This window comes from the organism of the source record quoted next, unplaced genomic scaffold (assembly GCF_019419815.1).
Source record: "Pyrus x bretschneideri cultivar Hongxiangsu unplaced genomic scaffold, Pyrus_bretschneideri_v1 Contig12, whole genome shotgun sequence".
Taxonomy (NCBI): Eukaryota; Viridiplantae; Streptophyta; class Magnoliopsida; order Rosales; family Rosaceae; genus Pyrus; species Pyrus x bretschneideri.
In genome coordinates, this window is record NW_025999413.1 from 8806372 (window position 1) to 8829623 (window position 23252).

At 38.4% G+C, this 23252-nt stretch overlaps 2 protein-coding genes, 2 long non-coding RNA genes and 1 pseudogene across 4 annotated transcripts; 3 read left to right on the forward strand and 2 right to left on the reverse strand.

Annotated features, from left to right (window-relative positions):
* The first annotated feature begins 1140 nt into the window (after positions 1–1140).
* On the forward strand, positions 1141–2807 carry LOC103947449 (peroxisomal and mitochondrial division factor 2). Its single transcript, XM_009358356.3, has 2 exons — positions 1141–1301; positions 1499–2807. The coding sequence occupies exon 2, from the start codon at positions 1507–1509 to the stop codon at positions 2458–2460; it is 954 nt and encodes a 317-aa protein (XP_009356631.2). The 5' UTR covers positions 1141–1301; positions 1499–1506; the 3' UTR covers positions 2461–2807.
* A 2264-nt stretch (positions 2808–5071) lies between these two features.
* On the reverse strand, positions 5072–6578 carry LOC103947448. Its single transcript, XR_007256026.1, has 3 exons — positions 6422–6578; positions 6229–6333; positions 5072–5413 (listed from the first exon to the last, which is right to left on the reverse strand). It is a non-coding gene; the product is annotated as an uncharacterized LOC103947448 (long non-coding RNA).
* A 5890-nt stretch (positions 6579–12468) lies between these two features.
* Positions 12469–14099, forward strand: LOC103947447 (ribosomal L1 domain-containing protein 1-like). The gene has a single exon (XM_009358352.3). It carries the CDS (start codon positions 12527–12529, stop codon positions 13916–13918), a length of 1392 nt encoding a protein of 463 aa, XP_009356627.2. The 5' UTR covers positions 12469–12526; the 3' UTR covers positions 13919–14099.
* Positions 14100–15401: 1302 nt separating this feature from the next.
* Positions 15402–18039, forward strand: LOC103947451. Its single transcript, XR_667272.3, has 2 exons — positions 15402–15752; positions 17718–18039. It is a non-coding gene; the product is annotated as an uncharacterized LOC103947451 (long non-coding RNA).
* Positions 18040–21713: 3674 nt separating this feature from the next.
* On the reverse strand, positions 21714–23252 carry LOC103947519 (annotated as a pseudogene).

Here is a 23252-nt window from a genome sequence, read left to right on the forward strand (position 1 = left end):
GACTATCACATGGATCGGTCAAATACATCATTACAATCCAAATTACATCCTATTCCATGGACATCTAGTATGACTTAGGTATACGCTTGTTCTTTCTGGATGAGTTATGACATACACTTGTTTCTCTTGTGAGTTAAAAAGTTGGCATTTGATTCCAGTGCACAAAGCAAATTGAAACAAGTGAAAATGAGAGATAAGTTACAAGAATAACTTAAAGAATTAAAGACAACGGGTGAGCGACATTGCAGTTTATGCATTCAGACGAGTGAAAGGCATTGCAAAATTAAAGAATTAAAGACAATGGGTGAAAGGCAGTGCAAAAAATTCAATTTTCGCTTTTGCCCTCTGCTTATGAACTTCAAGAGCGTAAGAAACTTAAATAATTAAAATTCAAAAAAGATCAAGAAAAAAATTGAAAGGTTGTGTACTGGGCAACTACGGCGTGCATCAAACCACACTATCAATTAAAGACAAAATTAAAAGGCATATATGCATTCAGACTGGTACAAATTGATACAAGAATGAAAAGTCAAGTAAGATTAAGACTCTAACTCATGGTAAAAAACGTGTTGGCATTGAAAATAAAAACAATGGTTTATTAGAAGTATCATTATTTCAAAGCAAAATTAAATCGTACTTAAGAAATTATACACGACTTCACTTTCACCTCTTCTCCTAGCCATTGACGTCGTTTTACATGTTTAGTTTCACTCTTTACATTCAAGTTTTTTTCTGTAAAATCTCATTTCCATTAAACCCTAACTCATACTAGATGTCCATGGAATAGGATGTAATTTGAATTGAAATGACGAATTTGACCCTCCATATGATAGTCATGTGACTTTATTTAACGGAAGACTAACAAAATTTTGGATTTAGACCTTAATTACTAATAAAGCTCATCACGAAAGTTTAATTAAAAGCTTTTTCACTACAAGGGTTGCATTAAAAATACCGTATCACCACAAGAATTACGAAAAAAAATTGGCCAAATATTTAATATACGTTGCAACTTGCAAGTTAGAAAGTGGAAATTGTGAAGCATCATATTTTGTCCCCACGCCTTTTAACACGTGCACCGAACCATCGACGACTCTCAGCCGTCCGTTTCGTCATCAGAGATAATTAGATTCGATGCCTAATTAGTTCTACAGAAAGAGAAGTAACGGAAAGTTGTCAGCAGCAGAAGAAGAAACCCTAAAACTCTATCGCCCCCTGTTTACTTGGAACATTCTCATCCCACGCAGACGCGCACGCACGCGGATCACTCAACCGCCATTGCTGATTGCTTTCGGTTCTGGGTTTGTCCTCTCTCTCTCTCTCTCTTACTGTCACTCTCGCTTTCGTTTTCTGGAATATCAAAAACTGCAAGAAAATTGGTTGGAGAAACTTGGTTGTGATTTTCTCGGTAGCCAAACAGGTATTCTGAAATTTTGTAGTTACGATTTCCAGATTGTGATTGGTTTTTGTTGTTTGTTTGTTTGTTTGTGTGTTTTAGGGTTAGAAATGGCAGAGAAGACGGTTGAAATCGTGGACGATCAGGCTGAGAATTTCTTCGATGCCGATCAGGCGGCGGAGTTGGGCCGCAAGGTCGAGGGTTTGGAGCGGGAGAAGCTCGAGCTCCAGCGCGAGAACAAGGAGACGAAAAAGAAAATTCAGGAACTGATGGCGGAGATCGAGAAATTAAAGAGCAGCGAGAAGGAGACGAAGGAGAGGCTCAGGGAGATGGAGTTGGAGATTGAACGGACCGAGGAGGGGAAAGATGTGCTGGAATCGGTTGCGAATAGAGCGATGGAGCTTGAGACTGAGGTAGCGAGGCTCCAACAGGATCTGATCTCCGCCATGGCAGAAGGGGAGGATGCAAATAACGAAGTGGCGGAGCTGAAGCGTGTGTTGGGCGAGAAGGGGGAGAAAATTGATAGCTTGGAGAAGGAGCTTGAGAGCCTGAAGAAGGCGAAGGCTGATAGCGAGAAGAGGGTTAGGGAATTGGAGAGGAAGATTGGGGTTTTGGAAGTGAAGGAGACTGAGGAGAAGAGCAAGAAAATTAGGGTTGAGGAGGAGATGAGAGAGAGACTTGATGAGAAAGAGAGTGAGCTTAGCTTGTTCAAGAAGAAAGTGGAGGATTTGGAGTCGGTGATTGTGAAGAACAATGCTGAATTGGGGAAGAGAGTGAGTGAGAAGCTCAATGTCGAGGCGGCGTTGAGGGAATCAGAGGATAAGTGCAGAGGCATGGAAATGAAGATGGGAAAATTGCAGAAGGATGTGCTGGATGCTGAAAAGGTTATTAATGGATTGAAGGAGAGGACTGTTGGGGAAATTAATGGGACTGTGAATGAAGTGAAGGAGATTTCTAGAGAGACAGAGTTGAAAGGATTGAGCTTGCCAGTTGTGGCAGGGTCCACTGGAGTCGTTGCCGCAGCAGCTGCTGTTGTCTATATGTTGTATGTAAGGCAGAGGTGATTGGACCGCAATGCGGCATAGAGGGAAAAATCTGGGCAGGCTTAAAGCTAGAGGTTAGGGTTTATTTGGTTAAGAGCATATGTCGCAGTTTTGTTAGAATTATGAATGCTTTTTTGTTGGCTTTTGGTTTTTTGCGAGCCTATCTTGTTAATTCTATCAGTTTGTGATGCTGTTTCGTTTAGCTTTTGCTTGCTTGGTTGGAAAAAAAAAAATAAAACTCCATATATATATAGTTTCGAAGGATTTATCATACTTTGGCTATAACTATTCTGTATTCGTACCCTGTGTTCTCCAAGCCATATTTAATTGCTGGAATAAACAAATACTGCATGACTGTTTTTTGCTAATTATTTGATGGTTTGTAAGCACATTGTTAATCTGATATCTCGAACACGTAGGACTTTCACTGAATATGTTCAATTTCCTTGTTGGTGCTTTCCTTAAAGTTCCATTTAGTAGTTTTTGACGAAAAGCTGTCGTTTGATTAGAGTTGAACTAGTCATAAACCTGGTAGGTTGGGTTTGGTATGGTAACATGTTGCTCCCCCTTTTTTCCCCCTCGCCGGGGGGGGGGTGGTTGTGCTAGGGCTTCTGAATTCTACTATTATTGTTTGCATTCAATTTTGGTTAATTGTAGTATACTCTCTTTTGAGGATCAGTTCATGCTCACGTTTATGCAAATTCGAACCCTTTTTCTGAGAAGTTGATCTTCTGTGTAGGTATAGACTCAAAGCTGAGCAGTAATTCTTTGATTTTAATCGTTTATCAAGTCGTATCCATTTTAGTGCCTCATATTGTTTTGTTCCTGGACTTGCTTTTGCTATCAAATCGTTGATTCTTGTGTTCTAATAATCTACGAAAATTCTAGACTTCTAGCTGGAGTTTTTGATGGCCATCGGGATTTTGGATACGGTGCATCTGAAACAGCTCTCGATCTTACAGTTTTGATCTGGTCCTTTGTGAGATTGGCTTCACCGTGTGATTTGGGGCTAAAACTTACATGAAACCGGGCGCATAACCGCCCTCTGATCCAAGTTTCTCTCGTCCTTGAGTCCTTGAGTCCTTCAGACCTTCTTACTAACCAACTCATAAACTTGTGCAGAAAGCAAGTAGAGCTGTTTTATCCTTTGCTTTGTGTCGCATGCAGTTTGTTTCAAGGGTTTCAGTCACTTCAATATAGCAAAAGAAATGCGTTTGAGCACTCAATTTTGCCTCGTTCTAACGGTTTTTTTAAGGCTTAATTTTTTTAATGTCCCCTTCAACTCGACTTCAATTTCATTTTGTCCCTTCAAACAAAAATTTCTCCATTTTGCACTTAGGAACTCGATATTCGTTTCACTTTGGCAGAATCCCGTCAATTCGGTTAATTTGGCATCAAATGTGCTGACGTGCAAGGGTAGTATAGTAATTGCAGCTTAGTTGGTACTGTTGGACGAGAAATTATCCAGGGCAGCCGAACCTGATGCGTAGTTTTCTTTCCTCGTCATTAATACCCACGCGTCAATTCGGTTAATTGGCATCAAATGTGCTGACGTGCAAGGGTAGTATAGTAATTGCAGCTTTGTTGGTACTGTTGGACGAGATATTATCCAGGGCAGCCGAAACTGATGCGTAGTTTTCTTTCCTCGTCATTAATACCCACGCGTCAATTCGGTTAAATTGGCATCAAATGTGCTGACGTGCAAGGGTAGTATAGTAATTGCAGCTTTATTGGTACTGTTGGACGAGATATTATCCGGGGCAGCCGAAACTGATACGTAGTTTTCTTTCCACGTCATTAATACCCACGCGTCTCTGGCGCCTCTGAAATCCGGCGAATTGGAGTAAGCGCTTCCTCACCCAGTTGTAAGTCCTCTTTTGGTGCTCGACCACCCAAATGATCGATTTGGCGATCGGCGCAGATGGAGTCGACCCAAATTTGGATGCGGTGAAATGGCGCGGCTCAGGGAGAATATGGTGGAGGCAGCGTCCGATAAGTTTGTGGTGGTGGGGATAAGACGTAAATGGTTGCTGGTCTCGGAGGAAGCGGTGCCGTGCTCAAGATCCCATGCCTGCAGGCTGCAGCTCAGCAGGCAAGCGGCTCAGTTATCTCCACTGTCAGACCTTCAAACAATCAGGTTTGTAAAATTCTTAACTATTTAGTCTTTGTTTATTAATCTTAATTTCCTTCGTTGATGATTGCTTTTGATTTGTTTAATTTGCGTAATGTTTTGATCAGAAGAACATGAAGATCTGAATCCAACCACAAAAACCCCGAATTTCAAATATTTTTGGTGCAGCATCCGGCGCCGAAGAGAGGTGCGATTGCTATGGAAAGCCTTCACTTGACAATTTGATTGCTATGGAAAGCCTTCACTTGACAATTTGACCAAATTACCCATTTCCCAAACTGCCACTTGGTGGCCACCTATGCACTTTTCAAGCCACATCATCAATTTTGACGGAGTTGACATAATTCGTCCAGAACTAATATTGAGTTTCACGGTGCGAAGTAGTGAAATTTTAGTTTCGAGGGGCAAAGTCAGATTGAAGTTGAGTTTCGAGTGGCATTGCAAATATACATCCTGTTGCAAGTAAGTTATTGTCGTATCAAGGGCAGTAACATTTAAAAATTAACACTCAAGCATAAACCTTTCTTTAGCATCAACCATCAATCATCAATGTATAGATGATATACATTGGGTAACAGATTCTTAAGTTCTACATATACCAAATTAAAAATTGAAATCCTTGGTACATACATGTCACTGAAAGGAATATAGAAGAACCGTTCTTCACTAAATATGGAAAATATACCGGATGATGAAATTCACTCCACACAAAATCACGAATAACCAATCTCAAATCCTCAGCTGCTAACACAAAGTGAAGCTCTAAATCTCAAACACTATATCGATTTAGGTATAGCTGTGCGACCTTCATGGCTCAGTTGCACTAGCCGTAATGTTCTGTTTCTGAAGAATAGAGATCGAAAAAGAAAATACGGTCAGCCCAGAGTTTTTTGACAAACGATATAATATTCTAGTCTAAAATCATCTAAATTATAGGAAAGATGATTTAAACTTGGGGGTGCAAAAGGAGAGATACACTGTTACAATCAACTTGACTAAGTTCAGGTCCGTAGTCAGCCCAAAGTCTAAGAAACAGAGAGTTTTGAAGAGAAATGCAATTGGCAATCAAGGAGATGTGTGTGGATGACTATCAGCCGTTGCTGGGCAAAACCGTTTCTATCAACGGCTGACAGTTGCTCCCACGCATGGCCGACTATCTCTAAGACAACTCATATGTGCATATGTGTGACCTTCTGATAGACCCATGCATTATAGGCCACCCATAACTGTAAAGCCATGTTTATGATGCAACATTCCAATATACAAAAGTTTATATGCCAACACATGACAGCATATCCCAAAGCCTTATTAGGTCAGTTCACCTAAAAATACATAAACATTTTAAAGCAAAAAATAGCAGGAAAATTGATCAATTTCTTGATCCGTATAGATTTTGGTTCCTGCAGATTGAGAAAAATGTACAATCTCGTATAACATACGGCAGAAGGACAAGTTTTGACTGAAGAAAAAAAGCAGCAGGACAACTAACTTGAAACCGAACAGGCAGAACAACAATGTACAGATAAACCCTAGCGAGTAATAACTTAGCTACAAAGTATCCTCGGATCGAAACGAAACGAAACAAATCAAGAGCGTAGTTTGAACTTGTAATGCAACAGCTAACTATTTTCGGAAGAGTATTATCTTCAATTAATTACCTTAAATTATCTGTCAGATCTTCGGTGCAGAATTTCGAAAAGTCCACAGCAACTCATCCATGAAGTCGGATGCAGGGGGCGTCCGGCAACGGAGACAGTATACGGCTAACAGATAAACAAAGAAGTCGTCATTGATTTGAAAAGAATTTTATGTAAGCTACACAAGTTAGAACAACTTAAGCAAATCGGTTACCGGATTTCCTGTGCTATCGGGGATCACGGCCTTGCCATAATCTTGTCCGGCATCAGCTGATTCGACTACTCGAACCTCTTCCTTGTAAGCAGTACCTGATGACTCCCTAGTTTGCTCTTCGGAAACCGGTAATTTTATTTCCTCGGTTCCCTTTGACACAACATCTGCAACAGCATCAGGAACCGGTTTCGACTCCACACCTGCTTCATCAGTTCCTTTCGACTCCACATATGTTATGACTGGAGCACAATCGTCTTTCTTGCTCAACGGCAATGTTGATTCTTCAACCTCCTCGGACACCAAACCGGTTTCGACTGATGAAACCCCATTACTCTCTTCCACATATGGCAATGTTTTTTCCTCAACCTGCTTCGACACCTCCTCCGTGATGGCCGGAGAAGATTCATCAGTCTCATCCAAAGACGCCACCACCTTCTCCTCCTCCACCACCTCCTCCGATTCGGTTTCCTCCGCAACACCACCTTGATCCAAATGGTTGGACACAGATTCAACCGTCTCAACAACCGAGACATCAACTTCTTCCGTCTTCTCCTCTACCACTTCCCCTGAATGATCCACCACTTGAGCACTTTCCGCCTCTTCATCCGAACTACAACTACTGGAACTCGAACTCGAACCATCAGCATCATCTTCATGGGTTTCCTTTGCCGGCTCGGAACCAGCATCGATGGCCACATCCCTCACGGATTCAACCACAGGTTTTGAGTCCCCAACATCGCCCGGTTGAACATTTTCATCCCCCTCAAGCTTCCCATTTGAAGAATCCGCCATTTCGTTAAGATTTGCAGAAACTTTTTGCCTCTCTTCCTTCTCCGAATATTGATCACCGGCAGAATGATTTTGACAAGTTGCAGAGGCAGTCTGGCAACTCCTTAATTCTTTGTCTACCACAAAATATAGTCAAGTCAGAAACATTTCATATGTACTAGTTTAACAAAGTAGAAAGAGCCGGAAAAAATTTACAGAGGTATGAACGGGAAACAGTAAGTCAACCTATGTGGAAACCAATATCCAATAGCCAAATGGCAATTTAACAAATAATAAAGGGCTGTGCTGTCTATACGCTCTTTATTACATCTTACACACCAGTTGTTAATTTCTGTCATTTAATCTTCTTCAATTCATTAGATTCGTTGGTTGAAAATTAAGAAGGATATGTGAAAAATAAAAAAGAATGTGTAGACAGCATACCCCATAATAAAATGGAACCCGAGAGAGAGAACCTTGGAGTGGGGGTTGTTGGGGTTGAAGGGTAGGTGGAGATTGACGGATTGTGTTTTTGGTTTTCTTCTTGGCTAAGTAGTTTTGGTTTGATTTTCTTAGGACGTGGAGGCATGGTTTAGTGTTGTTGACTGGTTGCCAAGTATTTATAGAGAGAGAGAGAGAGAGAGAGAGAGAGAGAGAGAGAGAGAGAGAGAGAAGATATTGAATGTCGGGTAGGGAAGTTAAAGATGGTGGAATGGTATCCACGTATGTACACAACTACGAAGGAAAAGGATAGGAAAGAAAAAGAATACAATGAGTTTTTAACGTTTTTTGTTTTCTTCTTGGCAAGTAGTTTTGGTTTGATTTTCTTAGGACGTGGAGGCATGGTTTAGTGTCGTTGACTGGTTGCCAAGTATTTAGAGAGAGAGAGAGAGAGAGAGAGAGAGAGAGAGGATATAGAATGTCGGGTAGGGAAGTTAAAGATGGTGGAATGGTATGCAGGTGTGTACAACTACGAAGGAAAATGATAAGGAAAGAAAAAGAATACAATGAGTTTTTAACGTTTATTGAAATTGAAAGGCTCAAGGAGGGAACTACGACGTTGATGGTGTCCTACCCTTTGAAACTTTGTAGGCAGGGAATGGGGCCATTGAGATGATATGACCAAGACTCACACCACCCAACACCAAGGGTGTAACATTACTTTGGCATTAAGATTGCTTTGTGCAGCCACTTAGTATTACGGTTCAGTGATATTTTTCTTTATTTGTAAGTTAAAGGTTATAGATTTGATTCTCGTTAAAGGTGAATTTGAACCATATTATTATGGCTAACCCTGTGTGAGACTTAGACCACTCCTTCATCTTCTTAGTATAAATAACATCATTTGTTAAGAAGAAAAAAAAAGAATGCTTTGTCTTTATACAATATTTGCGTGAGATATATAAAGTACAAATAATTCTTTTGGAATAAATAATTGCTAGCTTTGAGCCTTTGAGTCAGTGGTTTGCTCCTTTGCGGTGATTTTGATATTATTCTGGATGCTGCTTTTTAATTTAAAGGATTGTAATGGGATTCATGCCGGATCGTTGTTTTGTGGATTTTTTACGCTGTTTTGAAATATCTGATATTCTAAGTTTTTAATTATTATTTGGGTCAAAAACACAAAGACGAGGCTTACAATGGGGTTCATGCAGCATCGTTGTTTTGTGAATTTTTTATTTTGTTCTGAAATATATGATATTCTAAGTTTTTAACTATTATTTTGGTCAAAAACACAAAGATTTAACTGTTAAAAAATTGAAAGTATTTTTTATTCCGAAGTAACATAGAATTTGTTTGCTTTGTTTGATCAGCAAAACTCTCCTTTGCATAGGCCATGTTTTAAGTTTATTGTTTTCTTTCTTGGTAACAAATGAACAATGGCCAAGCGTCGTGTCTCGCTTTGATTGAACGATGACTGTGTAGAAATGCAATGCTGTGGCCCTCACAAGATGTACAAGATATTTCAAGCAGAGATTTTGAAATAAGCTCTCACTAAATTAAGTTTTTTTGAGAACTTAAGAACACATATGTTGCCACGCGGGCAAATTTTATTTATTATTTTTATTTTGCAAAAAAAAATTTAATTTAATTAATTGTTTCATATGTCCATGTGGGTTCTCAATGCCACGTTTTTTGCATAGTTATCGTTCAATTAAGCGCAACGTCACACTTTAACGGAGCCCCTGACGCCAGGTTAACAAAAGTATGAATATGAGAGCAAAATATAATTTTAGTTATGAAAGTAATACGAAAAAAAGTTAAGTAGCAATGTGCAAATTTCACGATACATGAGAGTAGTAAAGTGAGAATTACCGGGCCGGGATCCAACCACATCATCAGGCCATTTCCAACCGAAGGGTCCAGAGGACCAGAGGGCCGAAAATAGCCTAAAAACCGTCTCCAACCAAGGGCTAGGCTAGGGAGCCCCACGGAATTGGAGAGGGCTAGAGGGCTAGAGGGCTGGCTGCTTGCCTGGGGCTGGACAGAAAATATAGCATTCTTGTCGATTATAACCGACATGATTGCTTAAAAAAAAATTTGAATGCAACGGCTAGTCAGCTAGCTGTTGTATTCAAATTTATTTTAAAGCAACGGCCATTTTTTTTTTAAATTCTTAAAAATTCTAATTTTTTTTTCTTATAAATACCTAAACCATTCATTAAATTTAAATTCTAATTTTTTTGGTTTTTTGGGCCAGTTATCGTTGTAGTTTTTAAATTTAAGTTGTTGGATTTGAATTTAAGTTGTTGTAGTTTTTAAATTTAAATAATAAATTATGTTTGGTCCTATGGCCTTTTGGCCCTCGGTTGGAGACGATTTTTCATGACAGGGCTAAAACGAGCTCTATGGCCCTCGGTTGGAGACGGAGACAAATATGGCCCTATATTGTTCATTAAAATATTAATATCTTGGAGAATCTTGGAGGGCCAGAGGGCTAAAACAAGCCCTCTGGCCAGCTGGTTGGAGATGGCCTCAGTTAACAGTTAGGCTAACATGAGTATCAAAAAAGCAGAAAAATCAAACTTTACGTATAAAAGTGAGACAAAAAAAGTTTGTACAATAAAATCAGATTTTGGCGAAACTTGAGAGCAATAAAGTTAGAATTATCCCTTTTTTAATTTATGAAGAGTTGAATTTAAAGTTATGTGCGAGGGAGTAAGCACACTATCTTAACCAACTAATCAAACTAGTTTTTCTTTCCTTTTCTCATGGAAACTTGTATTAATTTTTTGGGATCTTTTGATATAGGCGCCTCAGTTTTGAATTTTCTAGATCAAACATCCATACCTTTTAGTGATTTGATTAAACTTTTTTTTTTGTCATAATTTTGGTGCTATATGCACATTATATTATAATAAATTTCCTATAATCTAGCATTTTGATTACACTCTCCTCCGTTAGAGATAATTGTAAAAAAAAAAAAAAAAAGGTTAGATTCAATTTATTTTCACAATAATGCTACAATTTAACAATAATTATCTATGATTTAAAATATTTTCTTTCCAAAATGTTTAAAATATTTTTAAATCCCCAAAAATCAAACGTACCAAAATAAGTTTTTCTTTTAGTACGTTAAGAGAAAATAGGATTGAGAATAATATAAATGTACCAATACACAATGTGTACAAAATAAAATGTACCAAAATAAAAATAATGTACCAATATTAACAATATGTATTAAATCAAACGTACTAAAATTGCAAGTAAACGTACCAATTAATGATTTTTGTAAATTCAAACGTACCTGCAGATAATATATACATAATGTATCGTACCTAATAATAATTCGTCAACAACTTACTTAAAAAAACAGCAAAAAAAAAAAAAAAAAAAATTCACAAAAAAATTGAAAAAATTACATAGAACTTTTATGTTGATCACCAACTATTTGAAAAAGAAAAAATTATTTGGAAAAACAAATAATATTAAACATTTGCATAACAAAAAAAAAAAAACTGCAGTTGAAAAAACATATTTGGAAGAAGAGAAAATATAGTTTAATTACTAATATCTCTACTAAATAAGGAAAAGTGCATCATGTAGATAAAATGATAAATTCAAAAATTATTTTAATTTTAAAAAATATAGGTGATTATTGGTCAAAACACTTTAATCAAATTTTAAAAAAGCATAGATGTTTAATCTAAATGATATAGAAAAACTGTAAGAAATTCTAATTTTCTTTAATTTTTTTTTCTTTTCAAATATTACCGAACGAAAAAGGAGAATTGAATTTGAGAACTCAGTGTGAGTGTTCGATTGACATACAAAGCTATCATGAGAGTAATAAACTTGTAAACATTGAGGGGGTTGGTGGTTATAACTTGTATGTCAAAACAATCGACATTGAGGGGGGTTGGTGGCCATAACTTGTATGTCAAAACTATCGACATTGAGGGGTCACCTCAAGATAGATACTTGTGTCCCTAAATGTTAATGGAAACCAACCACCTCCAAATTTTATTTTATTTTTATTTTTATACAATGATGTATATGTGATCGAAATGTCACATGTTTGAATTGTGGAAACAATCTCTTTGAAAAAGTAAGAATAAAACTGTATACTATAGACATTCCATCCAATCCTCACAAAAGTGGGAGTTTTGTTAGCTTAAGGTCACCTTTTATACAATGATATATTTACACTAACTTACTAAGGAGTGGAGAAAATAATCATAAACAAATTTGTCACTCCAAACTTAAGATGTCTCCATTTCTCCAAAAAAAAAAAAAAAAAAAAAAAAACTTAAGATCCAACCAGTAAAGATGAATATCACTAAACATTATTATTAAGTGATACTCCAAAACTGTTTTAACTTCTTTTACTCCAGAACCCAACAGGATCATCTCTAGATACTCTTTGTGAGGATCCCGGGGATCTGTGAATCGTGTTCGTTCATCGTATATCATGCAGTTAGTTTTCGACAAATACTATTTGTGTTTAATTAAAAAAAAATTTTAAATGATTTCTGACCACACAATGTATGATGAACGGATCTCTGAAATCATCACAAAGAGAATACGGATTTCTCTAGAACTATCATGATTGCTTTCTGTGTTGAAACCAAACAAGGCCTAAACTTAACCACTTATGTTCTCAGCCCAATTACAATGTGAGCCCAAGAATAACAGTCAAAACTAAAACCCTAGCGAGCCCAATTTTGCAGCCCAAATCAACACTACAATTCTCAATCCCTACTCTCTCTCCAAAAACCCTAAACCCCCAAAATGTCATATCTTTCCTGATTTTTGATTCCCTCTCCTTAAAACCCTAGCAAAACATCGTTACTCTCTCCCTTCCTTCTCCTCTGCTCACTCTCTCCCTCCGCCTCCATGGCCGCCACCACTATAGCGCCTCCACCTGCCGCCACAAAACCCACCAAATCGATCACCAAGACGGTGAGGAAAGCCGTAAACGCCCTCATCAAATGGCGGAACGACAAGCTGCAGACCCAGAACCCCGATCTCTTGGAATCTGACGAGTTCGCCTACCTGGTTCTTACCCTCAAGAAAATCCCCCCAAAGGGTCGCGTCAACGCGTACAAAATCCCCCTCCCAAATCCCCTCCATTCCCAACTCTCCGAGCTCTGCCTCATATACGACGACGGTCCCAAGTCCAACCTCACTAAGGACTTCATCGAGAAGAAAATCAAGGCCGAAAACATAACCGTGTCAAAAATCTTGAAGCTTTCGAAGCTCAAGAGCGATTACGTGCCCTTTGAGGCCAAGAGGAAGCTGATGTATTCGTATGATATGTTTCTGGCTGATAAGCGGATTGTGCCGTTGCTGCCAAAGTTTTTGGGGAAGCATTTCTTTAAGAAGAAGAAGATTCCGGTGCCGGTGGACTTGGAGCACAAGAATTGGAAGGAGCAGGTGGATAAGATTTGTGGGTCGGCTTTGTTGTACTTGAGTACAGGGACGTGTAGCGTGGTGAGGGTAGCGAAGGTTTCGATGAGCGTTGATGAGATTGTGGCGAATGTGGTTGCGGCGATTGATGGGATTGTGGAGATTGTGCCTAAAAACTGGGGAGGTGTGAGGTCTTTTCATTTGAAGTTGTTGGAATCGCTTGCATTGCCAGTTTATCAGGCGGTTCCGGATGTGACATTGAAGATTGAGGAAGAGAAGGGTGTTGAGGAAGGTGCAGAGGAGGTGAAGGAGGTTGTTAAGAATGAGAGTAAGGATTTGAAGAGTGAGAAGAAGAGTAAGAAGAAGGGTAGGATTCATGAAGTGAGGTATTTGGATAGCAATGTTGGCGAGGTGCTTGATGATGATGAATTGGGTATTGTTGGTGATGTGGATATTGGGGAAGGGAAGCAAAGCGAGAATGATGAACCGGGTAGTGGCGAATTGGGGAAGAAGAAGAGGAAGAAGGAAAAGGTTGGTGGTGAGTCTAAGGGTGAGAAAAGGTTGAAGAAGTCGGCTAAGGCGAAAGATGATGCTGAGTTAAATGGGGAAAAGGTTCTTGGTGAGAAAAACAGTGAGAAGAAGTTGAAAAGGTCGGCAAAGGCAGAAGAAGAGGACGGTGCCATTGTCAAGAATAAGAAAGATGGGTTATCTTGGAAAGAGAAGAAAAAAGATGCTACAAAGAAGAAAGCAGATGATTTGTCGGCCAAAGGCGAAGAGTCCGTTGGAAAGAAGGAGAAGAGGAAGAGTGAAGATGAAAAGTTGAAGGGCACAGAAGCAAAGCTGAAGAAGTCTAAGAGAAGTAAGAAAGCAGCAGAGTAATTCGGGATAGCAAGCTGCAGGTGAATGACAGGCTTTGCGGTGGGATTCAATACATCCACGAGTATGCCTGTCCATATCGAGTCGTCTAGCAGAATTTTTGCTTGTTTTGTATTTTACTCTGGTATTGAAGTTATGATCATTTTTGTTAGTTTTTGAATTGACATTTGCCTTTTTGAGTTTATATATCTTCGTTATGGAGGTCATAGAAAATGTTTAGTTTTCCATCGTGGTTTTGCTGCATTCGATTAACTCTGAATTTGAACTGAGATTGCGTCGCTGAGTGTATGACTTAAACTTGCATCGCCATCTCCAATTATAAATGACCAGCCACCTTGCAACTTCAAGCAGGAGGGAACAGCCACCTTGTCCGGTTTCAGCATTTCAGGGATTCTCCGTCTTGGTTATGGATGCGATGAACTGACGCTTTCATTCTCGTCAAATATCAACACGGACTGTTTTCCATTGAAATGCGTCGATTGAATTCCAAATAAACTGCATGATGATTGAGATGTCCCTTGCTAGTTAGTGTAAACTAGCTACCATGGTAGCCCATCCCCCAATTATTTTGTGGCTTAAAAAACTCAAAACCACCCAATTATTGTGATATATAGTGTGAATGCCACACATATGAGTGCATGGAGAAGCAAACCAACATACCACCGAAATGAGCTTTGGTGACAACAATTAAAAGCTTTAATGTGGAAAAGTCTTAGGGAGATGAAATTGTAAACATGGATGTCATGCTATTGTTTCTTACGGGTGTAAGGCTTCCCTATATAAAGGGACCTTTGTATTTTGTAATGTAAAGATCATCCATCTTTCTATCAACCTGTCTCTAAACAATTTGTGCCAATTTTATTCTTTCCCTTACACAAAATCAAAAGTAGAAGTAGAAAGTGAATACTAATCTCCCTCCCCTCTTTACCTATATTTATTGTCTAATATAGTTCCGAAAATAAAGTGTGATACATTGCTCTCATTCCACTTTGATCTCTAACAAAGAATCTCTCTCTCACTTTTGCCTTCATTACGTTGATAGTCCACCCTGCAATGCAAAGAGTCCGTTTTGCTCATCCCACACCGATAAACTTTTAGGTCTGCATGGCTCACCATTGCAAATATCATCCTTAACTTATTCACTTATCATGCGTGGAGTTGTACAGTGATATTATGCGCTAAATCTTCCATTAAGTTGTATGTCATTTTGTTATATTTTCAATATAAAACTTTGTTATCTAACACTCACCGTCAGCCTGATATATAGACGTCATGCTGACGTTAGTCATATTGCCTCTGGGCTGAAGCTCGTGCAAGATGAGCGTGGGCTCCTGCCTCGGGCCCAATGATCCTCTTTGTAATGTTAGTACACTTTATTGATGTAAAAATTATTTTAATTTTGAAAAATACAAAAGAAGCGAATGGGTTGGAGTGAAGTAACTGTAGATTGGACTGGACTAGTCCAAAGACCATCCGACAAGAAAATTTGGCGGGAGGGGGAGGAAGGCAAAGTTAAGCGAGGGAGAGAGGCACAGTTAAAAGTTTAGGGTCTCATCGTGATTCGTGCAAATCCTAAAACCCTCCTTAAATCCCCAGAACACACCACTCACAACGCACAAACACAAAACACCTTGGTCCAATAAAAGTACTCTCTCTCTCTCTCTCTCGGGAAAATACTTTAGAGAGAGAGGGAGGAATCAAAGCAAGCGAAAAAAAGACAAAAGGACGCAATGATGGTAGTTGCTGCTGCAGCTCCAACCCAAGCGGCTCCTCATGGCTCTTGTTCCTCGTACCGGAGGCACATCTCATCGGAGATTGGTTTCCACTCCTTAACACGGTAAACTGCTTTCTTAGGTTTCTGTTTTTCAGTCATTGCATATATATATGTATATATATATATGTAAGTATGTGTGTGTGTGTGTGTATATATATATGTAAGAATGTATATTCTGCCGTTTTGGGTTGCATTGAATCACCCGAGAGGCAAAGTTTCAAACGTTAATTCGGCGACATTGGTGCTGGTGGGTTGAATTGAGTATAGGGTTTTATTATCTAGTCCCAAATGATGATTTGTTTTGTTTCCCTTTTTCTTATTGAATCTTATCATTTTATGAAAAAAGAATGAAAGATTGGATCTTTTGCTATTAGAAATTTTCATTTCAAGAAAGTTTCTCTCTTGTTCCATGTGTTGATTTGGGTGCTTAGGCGGAAAATGATTTCCGCACTCCCTTTTCCTCCCGTTGGATTGAATAAATCAAATGATGATTAAGGGACAAAAACAAAGACGAGTGCAGAAGGAGAAAACGGGAGTGCGGAAGTCTTTTCCAAATCCTTGAATGCTGAAAAAGTTGCATTTTCTGAAATTCTTGGTGTTTGATACTTTTATTTGCAGCACCATTCCAAGTATTACAAATCGTTGTTGTATGAGTTTGCGTTAATTTCGCGTTATGATTGTTAATTTTCGTTTCATCTCTATTAAAATAAGAGTCGAATCCTCTATTGTTGGTCTCTGGAATGGTTTGAGAGAGAGAAGTTATACACTTTGTAAGGTACAAAAGCATGTATTGTTTAGGAAAAAGATAGAACCCTTTGCTTTCAATTCAAAACTCTACGACAACTATACTTATGAAGAACTTTAGGAAATGTAGAAGCTTTCTTAATGAATTCTACAACACTAGAGGACCATTTTCATCTGTTCGAGTCAAAGCATGGACCCTTTCTCAAACTTTGCCTCTAGTGAGTGTCCGAGTGATTTTCAAACACGGCGGGAAGGAGCAATGCAAATTAGTATCTGCACCGAGGACATTTGATGATACAAATAGTTCTGAAACATTGAAAGGGAAGAGAAAATCACTGGTAAGCCTAGAATTAATTGCCTTGGTAAATGCGTCCTTGCAAACAGTCTTGTATTTTATGTGATGGACTGTGGTGTGGTAGATAAATAATTGCATGAAGTGCTGTTGTTTAGTCTCTTTCCCCGACGTGGTTCTTGGTACTGGAAAAATGGCACAGGATCAGACATTAATCTTGGACTAAAAGGTTTGTCAGGGTTCAAGAGAAACAGAAGGATGTGGCTGGCAATAAAGGATCGTTTCTGTGATGAGGTCTTTGATTTATCTTGACAAAGTTTGTCAGGCTTCAGTAATTGCTTCTCTGTTGGGACTACTATTTTACTATTCCGGATGCCCCAACACAGAAGCAGTTTTGCTCCATTTATGTTTTTGAAGTTATCCATAGGCTGATATAAATGAAGGAAAGGAAGATCAGGTTAAGTTTACATGGGCCACACTTGAATTTCGAAAAGTTGGAGTGGGAATTTTAAGTCTTGATTCTTATACCAGTCTCACTTCCTCTGTTCTCATTGCTGTGATTATGTGGTTTGTACGGGAATGTGAAATGTTAGGCCTTAAGTCACGACTATTGAAACTTACGAAGAATTAAAAACAATGTTCCTCCAAGGTTACTTGTGCATACCGAGTTGTGAGTAAGAAACTAGACCGCCACAAATCTGAGATATGGATGTTTCAAACCTTAGAGTAATTTCATGAAACATGCGGTAGTTATGTTTTAAAGGAATAGTGCTTTGTGACCCTTTATGATTTTGGTTTAGAATTTCAAATTATCTGCAAGGGATCATCGTTCCCCTCTAAAGTCTGGATGAAAAATTGGTTTTAAGGCATTTGCATTTTCAACCGTTGAAGGGCTGCAGATTGTGGTTTTGTTAAATTTGAGTAGTTACTACTATTTTGTTGATGATAACTGAAATTTTCCTCTTATTGAATCCTTTTGTCTTCAATGGCAGAGGGAGCAGTGATGCTTGCTTGGTGGACTTCGCACTGTTCAAGTTTCATGCAGGAGTGAAATCGCCGTTCTGCACATTGCTGCTGGAATACAGTAGCCGCTAAGCAGTGTGTGGAGTAGGGAATGAAGCTGTTGGTCCGTTGAGCATTTAAAAAAATGTTACAACTTGATATCTCTTGCTCAAGAATTTGCAGATCTTGACATGTATTTTGGATTGTCGTCATTGTACTAGAACTCCATGGTCATTCTTTATGCTGATTCTGTAATTGTATCTGCTACGATTTATCTAATCTTTAATTTAATTTTCCCTTTCAGAGTTGTCATTTGCTAAGTTGGAATATACCAACCTGTTAATTTCGGTGATGACCAAGAAAGTTTTGCTTTGATTTCGTTTCGCGATGAGATGTCTTGTTAATCATGAAATAGGATTGTTGAACCCGGTTTTTCTTTTTTCCGAAAATAAAAAACCCGGGAGATGCCAAATCTAAAGTCGAAGACATGAGACAGTCTAGCAGATTAAGATGAAACAGAAGGGTAGAAGCAGGAGAAAGCAGAAAATATACACTGGTAACTGGCATTTATGGTAATGCTTATGTAAAGTCTGGTAGTGGAACAGTTAATCCTCTGAATGCAGAAGCAAAAGCACATATATGGTCAAAGGATGACATGTTTTTGTTTTCGTTACATAAATGAGCGTACAGACAGATTGAGTGTAGAATTTGAAGAGATAAGTAGAAGTTGAAGTTTGGAGCCTTTTTATGCAAAAGCAGAAGCCCCCTTGGAAATTTAGTCGTTGACTGTGCAGGTTTGCTGCTGGTGTATGTGGTCCTCTCCCTGCTGCTTGCACTGGAAACTCGTGAGTTTACTCAGAACTAGCCTGGTTTGGTCCTTAGGTATCACACTCCCCACAAATAGGTATCGGGTATTGCACTCCTTACAAATATACATTGCACTCGTGGATCAGTGAGTCGAAACAAAGATCCCCAATCACGTGGATACATCTAACTACATCGTTTGTGGATCATAAATGTCATTGAATGCATGGAATAGATACTTTGAAGTTTCAATGTCTATTTCTAAATTTTCACTAAAGTTTCAAATAAAGAATAGAAATACAATGGAGAAGGAAGAAAATAAGAATTAATTTGATGTTAGAGAGATTACATAGTTAGCAAGCTGATATGAATTCATGATTATATATTTAGGTATGAAGAAATTGGCTATTTATCCAACATCATGCCTGCTTATGTTCGAGTTCGAAGCAGGTTGAATTCTTTTCAAGTGAGAATCTGATGTAAGACAAGATGGGGGTAAAATATGGTGGAGAAAATTGAGGAAAAAAAAAAAAAGATTTGTTCGTTAACATTTTGCAAAACAGTTTTTGGTTTTGTAGGTACAAAAATGGTGAAAAATAGATTACTGTTTTATGAAAATAAACTAATAAAACAAAAAATGTAGAAAACAATATTTAGCTTAAATTCAGTAGAACATTGCTGCCACCACCACCATCGCTACATTCTCCATCCTATAACCCTCACAATCGCCGCCGCAACCACCATCATCCCCACCACCATTTTACAAAGTTAGAATTTTGTGATATACTAGTATGATTACCCAATTTAATATATAGGAATATGTTTAATATAAAAACAATGAGCAAAATATATCCAAAACTAGCAACAAAATATAAAAGTTGATAACAAATTACATACTTTGAGTAAATAAATTGGAAGTTTTTGGAAGTTTTTTTATTTTTATTCAGAATAAGTTCGGAACACTTGGAAAAAATTTGGATTGAAAATTCAGGACTGCTAAATGCATTCCAATTTCTGTTCAAATTTTTCGAAAAATATTTGGAACTATTATTAACACTTCAAAAATTTTATTTTTCACCTTCCTCGTGACCACGCCAGCCTTCGCTACATCACCATCGTTTTCCACGTCCATTTCTACGGGACTCCCTCATCAGCGTTTATTATCTATCAAGCCTTCAATGTTTCTCTCAGCAACTATCATCTTCCTCCCTGATGGGTTGGGAATCTTGGGGTTCGGGTTGGAGTAGTCGTGGATATGGTAGATATAACAAGGGCATGACTCGCTGCAAAAAGGGTGGGTTTAAGGATGTGTTTTGGAGTTTGGGAATTTGCCCACTGTAGTAGCAGATTACGTTGCATGTGCCATCATAACGAATGGGGCCGGCTACAACGATCTAGGTATTGACCTCATCACAATATGTATATATCTTATTTACGTTCTTGTTTGTCTCCAACCCATTGGAGACAAGCTTACTACCTCATTTGTGGATAATACTGTTGAAATATCTTATATCGAGTGTATCAATAAGAAAAGAAGAGTTTAAATATCCTAACCCTACTTCAACTAAAATCAAGGCTTTTTGTGATAAAGCCTCATACCTGACGGATTTGTAGGTGGTAATTACTAAGTTGAGGACAATATCGATATTGTTGGAAGTGGGCCCTTAGCCCGTCTCTTCGCCAATATCGGTGTCGTTAGAAGAAGATAAATTTCCACTGCCATGAAGAAGAGAAAAAAGAAGGAGGAAAAAAAAGAGATATTTGGTGGTTGAGGCTTTTGAAAAGAGGCGTTAGTTTCAGTTGGGCTTTCGAAAAGATTAGCATTTGTTTCAATTGGATTTTCGAAAAGAGGCGTTGGTTTCAACATATCAAGAGATTTATTTATCGGGCTTTCGAAAACAGACGTTAGTTCTAATTGGACTTTCGAAAATGGGATGTTGGAAAATAAAAAGGAAAGTATTTTAGGATTTGATTTAAGAGTAAATTGTAGCAATGATTCTTTAACTTTAATCAAATTGGAGTAATAATCCCTCAACTAAAAATCCATTACCATTGGTCTCTCAACTTATCAAAATGTGTAGCTATGGTCATTTTCGTCAACTTTTGTCAAAATAAGTTATGTTGGAAGGACCATTGCTACAATTGGGGTCCCTCAACTAATCAAAACGTGCAGTTATAGTTATTTTCGTCAACTTTATCAAAATTTTGTCAAAATGAGTTATGTTGGAAGTACCATACAATTGGGTTAAAGTTTGAGGGACCATTGCTCCTATTGAGGGATTATTTCTCTAGTTGGATTAAAGTTGAGAGACCAATGGTAATTGATTTTTAGTTAAGAGACTATAGCTGCACGTTTTGATAAGTTGAAGGACCAATGGTAATGAATTTTTAGTTGAGGGACCATTGCTCCAATTGAGTTAAAGTTAAGGGACCATTGCTACAATTTACTCTTGATTTAATTAATGATTTTATATGATTTAATTAGGGTTTTGATGTGATTTAATTAGGGTTTTGATGTGATTTAATTTGTTCTAGGTTTCCTTGTCTTATAGACAAATGATTGTTTTGATTTATTTTCTAATATTGCTCCTTTGTAATCTTATAAATACCCCCTTATGGAGAAGAATAAATTATTGAAGTAGTATTTTGAGAAAAAAAATGGTATTAAAGCCAGGGAGCGGGCTCGTACTGTACTGCCACATGATGGGTGGGTCCCCTTGGTCCCGCGCGATGATGGTGGGTCCTTTGGTCCCGTTTGTAGGGTGAGTCTCCTTGGCTCAACGTGGTTGTCGATGTGTGGATCTCCCACGTATGACCCACTAATTGGGTCTCATGTGAGGGGGCGTGTTGAAATATCCCACATCGACCGTATCAATGAGAGAAGAAGAGTTTAAATATCCTAACCCCACTCTAACTAACACTGAGGCCTTTTGTGATAAAACCCCACACTTGATGGATTGTGCAAGTGATAATTATTAAGTTGGAGACAATATCGGTGTTGTTGGAAGTGGATCCTTGGCTCGTCTCTTTGATAATTCTCCAAATACATGTCAATGAATGCATGAGATAGCTATTTTCAAACTTCAAAGGCCAAAGCTTTCTTCATTCAACATTGTTACTATGTTGTCGTGACTAAATTTTTGTAATCCCATGGGAAGAATTAATTAGATGTTAGAGAGTTTTGTTTTTGTGGTCAAGTAGATATATTAGAAGGATTAGATAATTTGCACAAAGAAAGAAGGAACACGGAATGTGGGATCATTTGGCACTGCTTTCCCTAGAAGCCTTAGATTCTTGAATGCTTGCATTCACGAGGGAGACCTTTGTTGAACTTAATACGGTCAGTGCAGTAGTCATAGACCATGAACTTGCTCTGCACCCATCGAAGCCTGTTTCGCTCTGCAGCATTGAGCCCTTGGTTCTTCCATGAAGAGCCGACTGGTGATCTTTCCGTAGATGTGGAGGCACAAGATGGCCCTTGTGACCCAAGGCAAGCGTTGATTTTGAAGTTTCTGTAAGAGGCAGTGAAAGGAGCTAGGCTCCAGTCAGTCTTCACACGCCCACCTTGTGTTGCCCAGTCATCGGCATTCCAAAAGGTTGCATAAATCCCCATGGATTGGTTTTTAGGGAATGGAAGACCAATTGATTCCAAGTTGTTGAACACTCTAATTGGACTGTCATCTACCTAGAATCTGCATGACAGTTGCATATGAGTTCAAGGTGAGTGCAATAAAATTATGGGTAAAGACCAATACCGAGTATCAACCTACAATACTTGGTAATTAGTCGATATTTGTTTAATATTTTGCATATAACCTCAAGTTTATAAACTATTGTTGACTGGTATTTTGTACCACCAATTAAATTTTTTCTAAATTCTAGTAGAGATGGACTAATTCGGGCCGACCTTTGTTGGAGACGTGGTTACAAATGTGGTCAGGATTATGATGTGTCGTTGAGTGGTACTTACATAATGCGCTTGGTGTTCCAAATAATGGAGTAGGTGTGGAAGTCCTGAGTGGGATCGAACCACAGATGGAATTGTTGTTCCTTAAGCCCTTGTCCTTGGGCGTAGACATTAGTATGGATAGTGTAGGGTTCCCCAGTTGAGTTCCCCAGAAACTCAAAGTCAATCTCATCATGATTTGCACCTGAAGAAGATAACTGCATATGCATGCATGCATATGTTTCAACAATTAGCAATGCATAAGCAATATTTATGAAAATACCCATCAAATAAAACTAGGACCAAAAAAAAAATTTTAAAGCTAGGGATTGAGAGTTGTTACGTAAAATGTTGTCACGGTACCAGCTGAGTTCCCAGGTTGCAACTTGATTTGCATATCAAACCTTCCAAATAAGTACGCATTCTTTGATTTGAAACCTGCTCCAGAAGATTTGTCAAGGGCGAGTGTGATAATTTGTCCATTTTCGAGAACCTTAGCGTGTTGATCGCCGAACATAACCTCATAGTCTTGATGGAAATTACCGGCTGAGGCAACGACGGCCACCAGAGAAATTGTGATCGAACAAAGAAAAAACAACATTGAGACCTTAGAAGAAGACATTTTTATTTGAAGAATTTTGTGTAGGACTCAAGACTCAAATTCACGTTGGTTAGGATAATTTGGAAAAAACAAGACTTTGAAAACTACTCAGAAACAGAAATTATCAGAAAATGAGGAAATAATGTTGTTACAAAGTTTCTTTTCAATGGACAA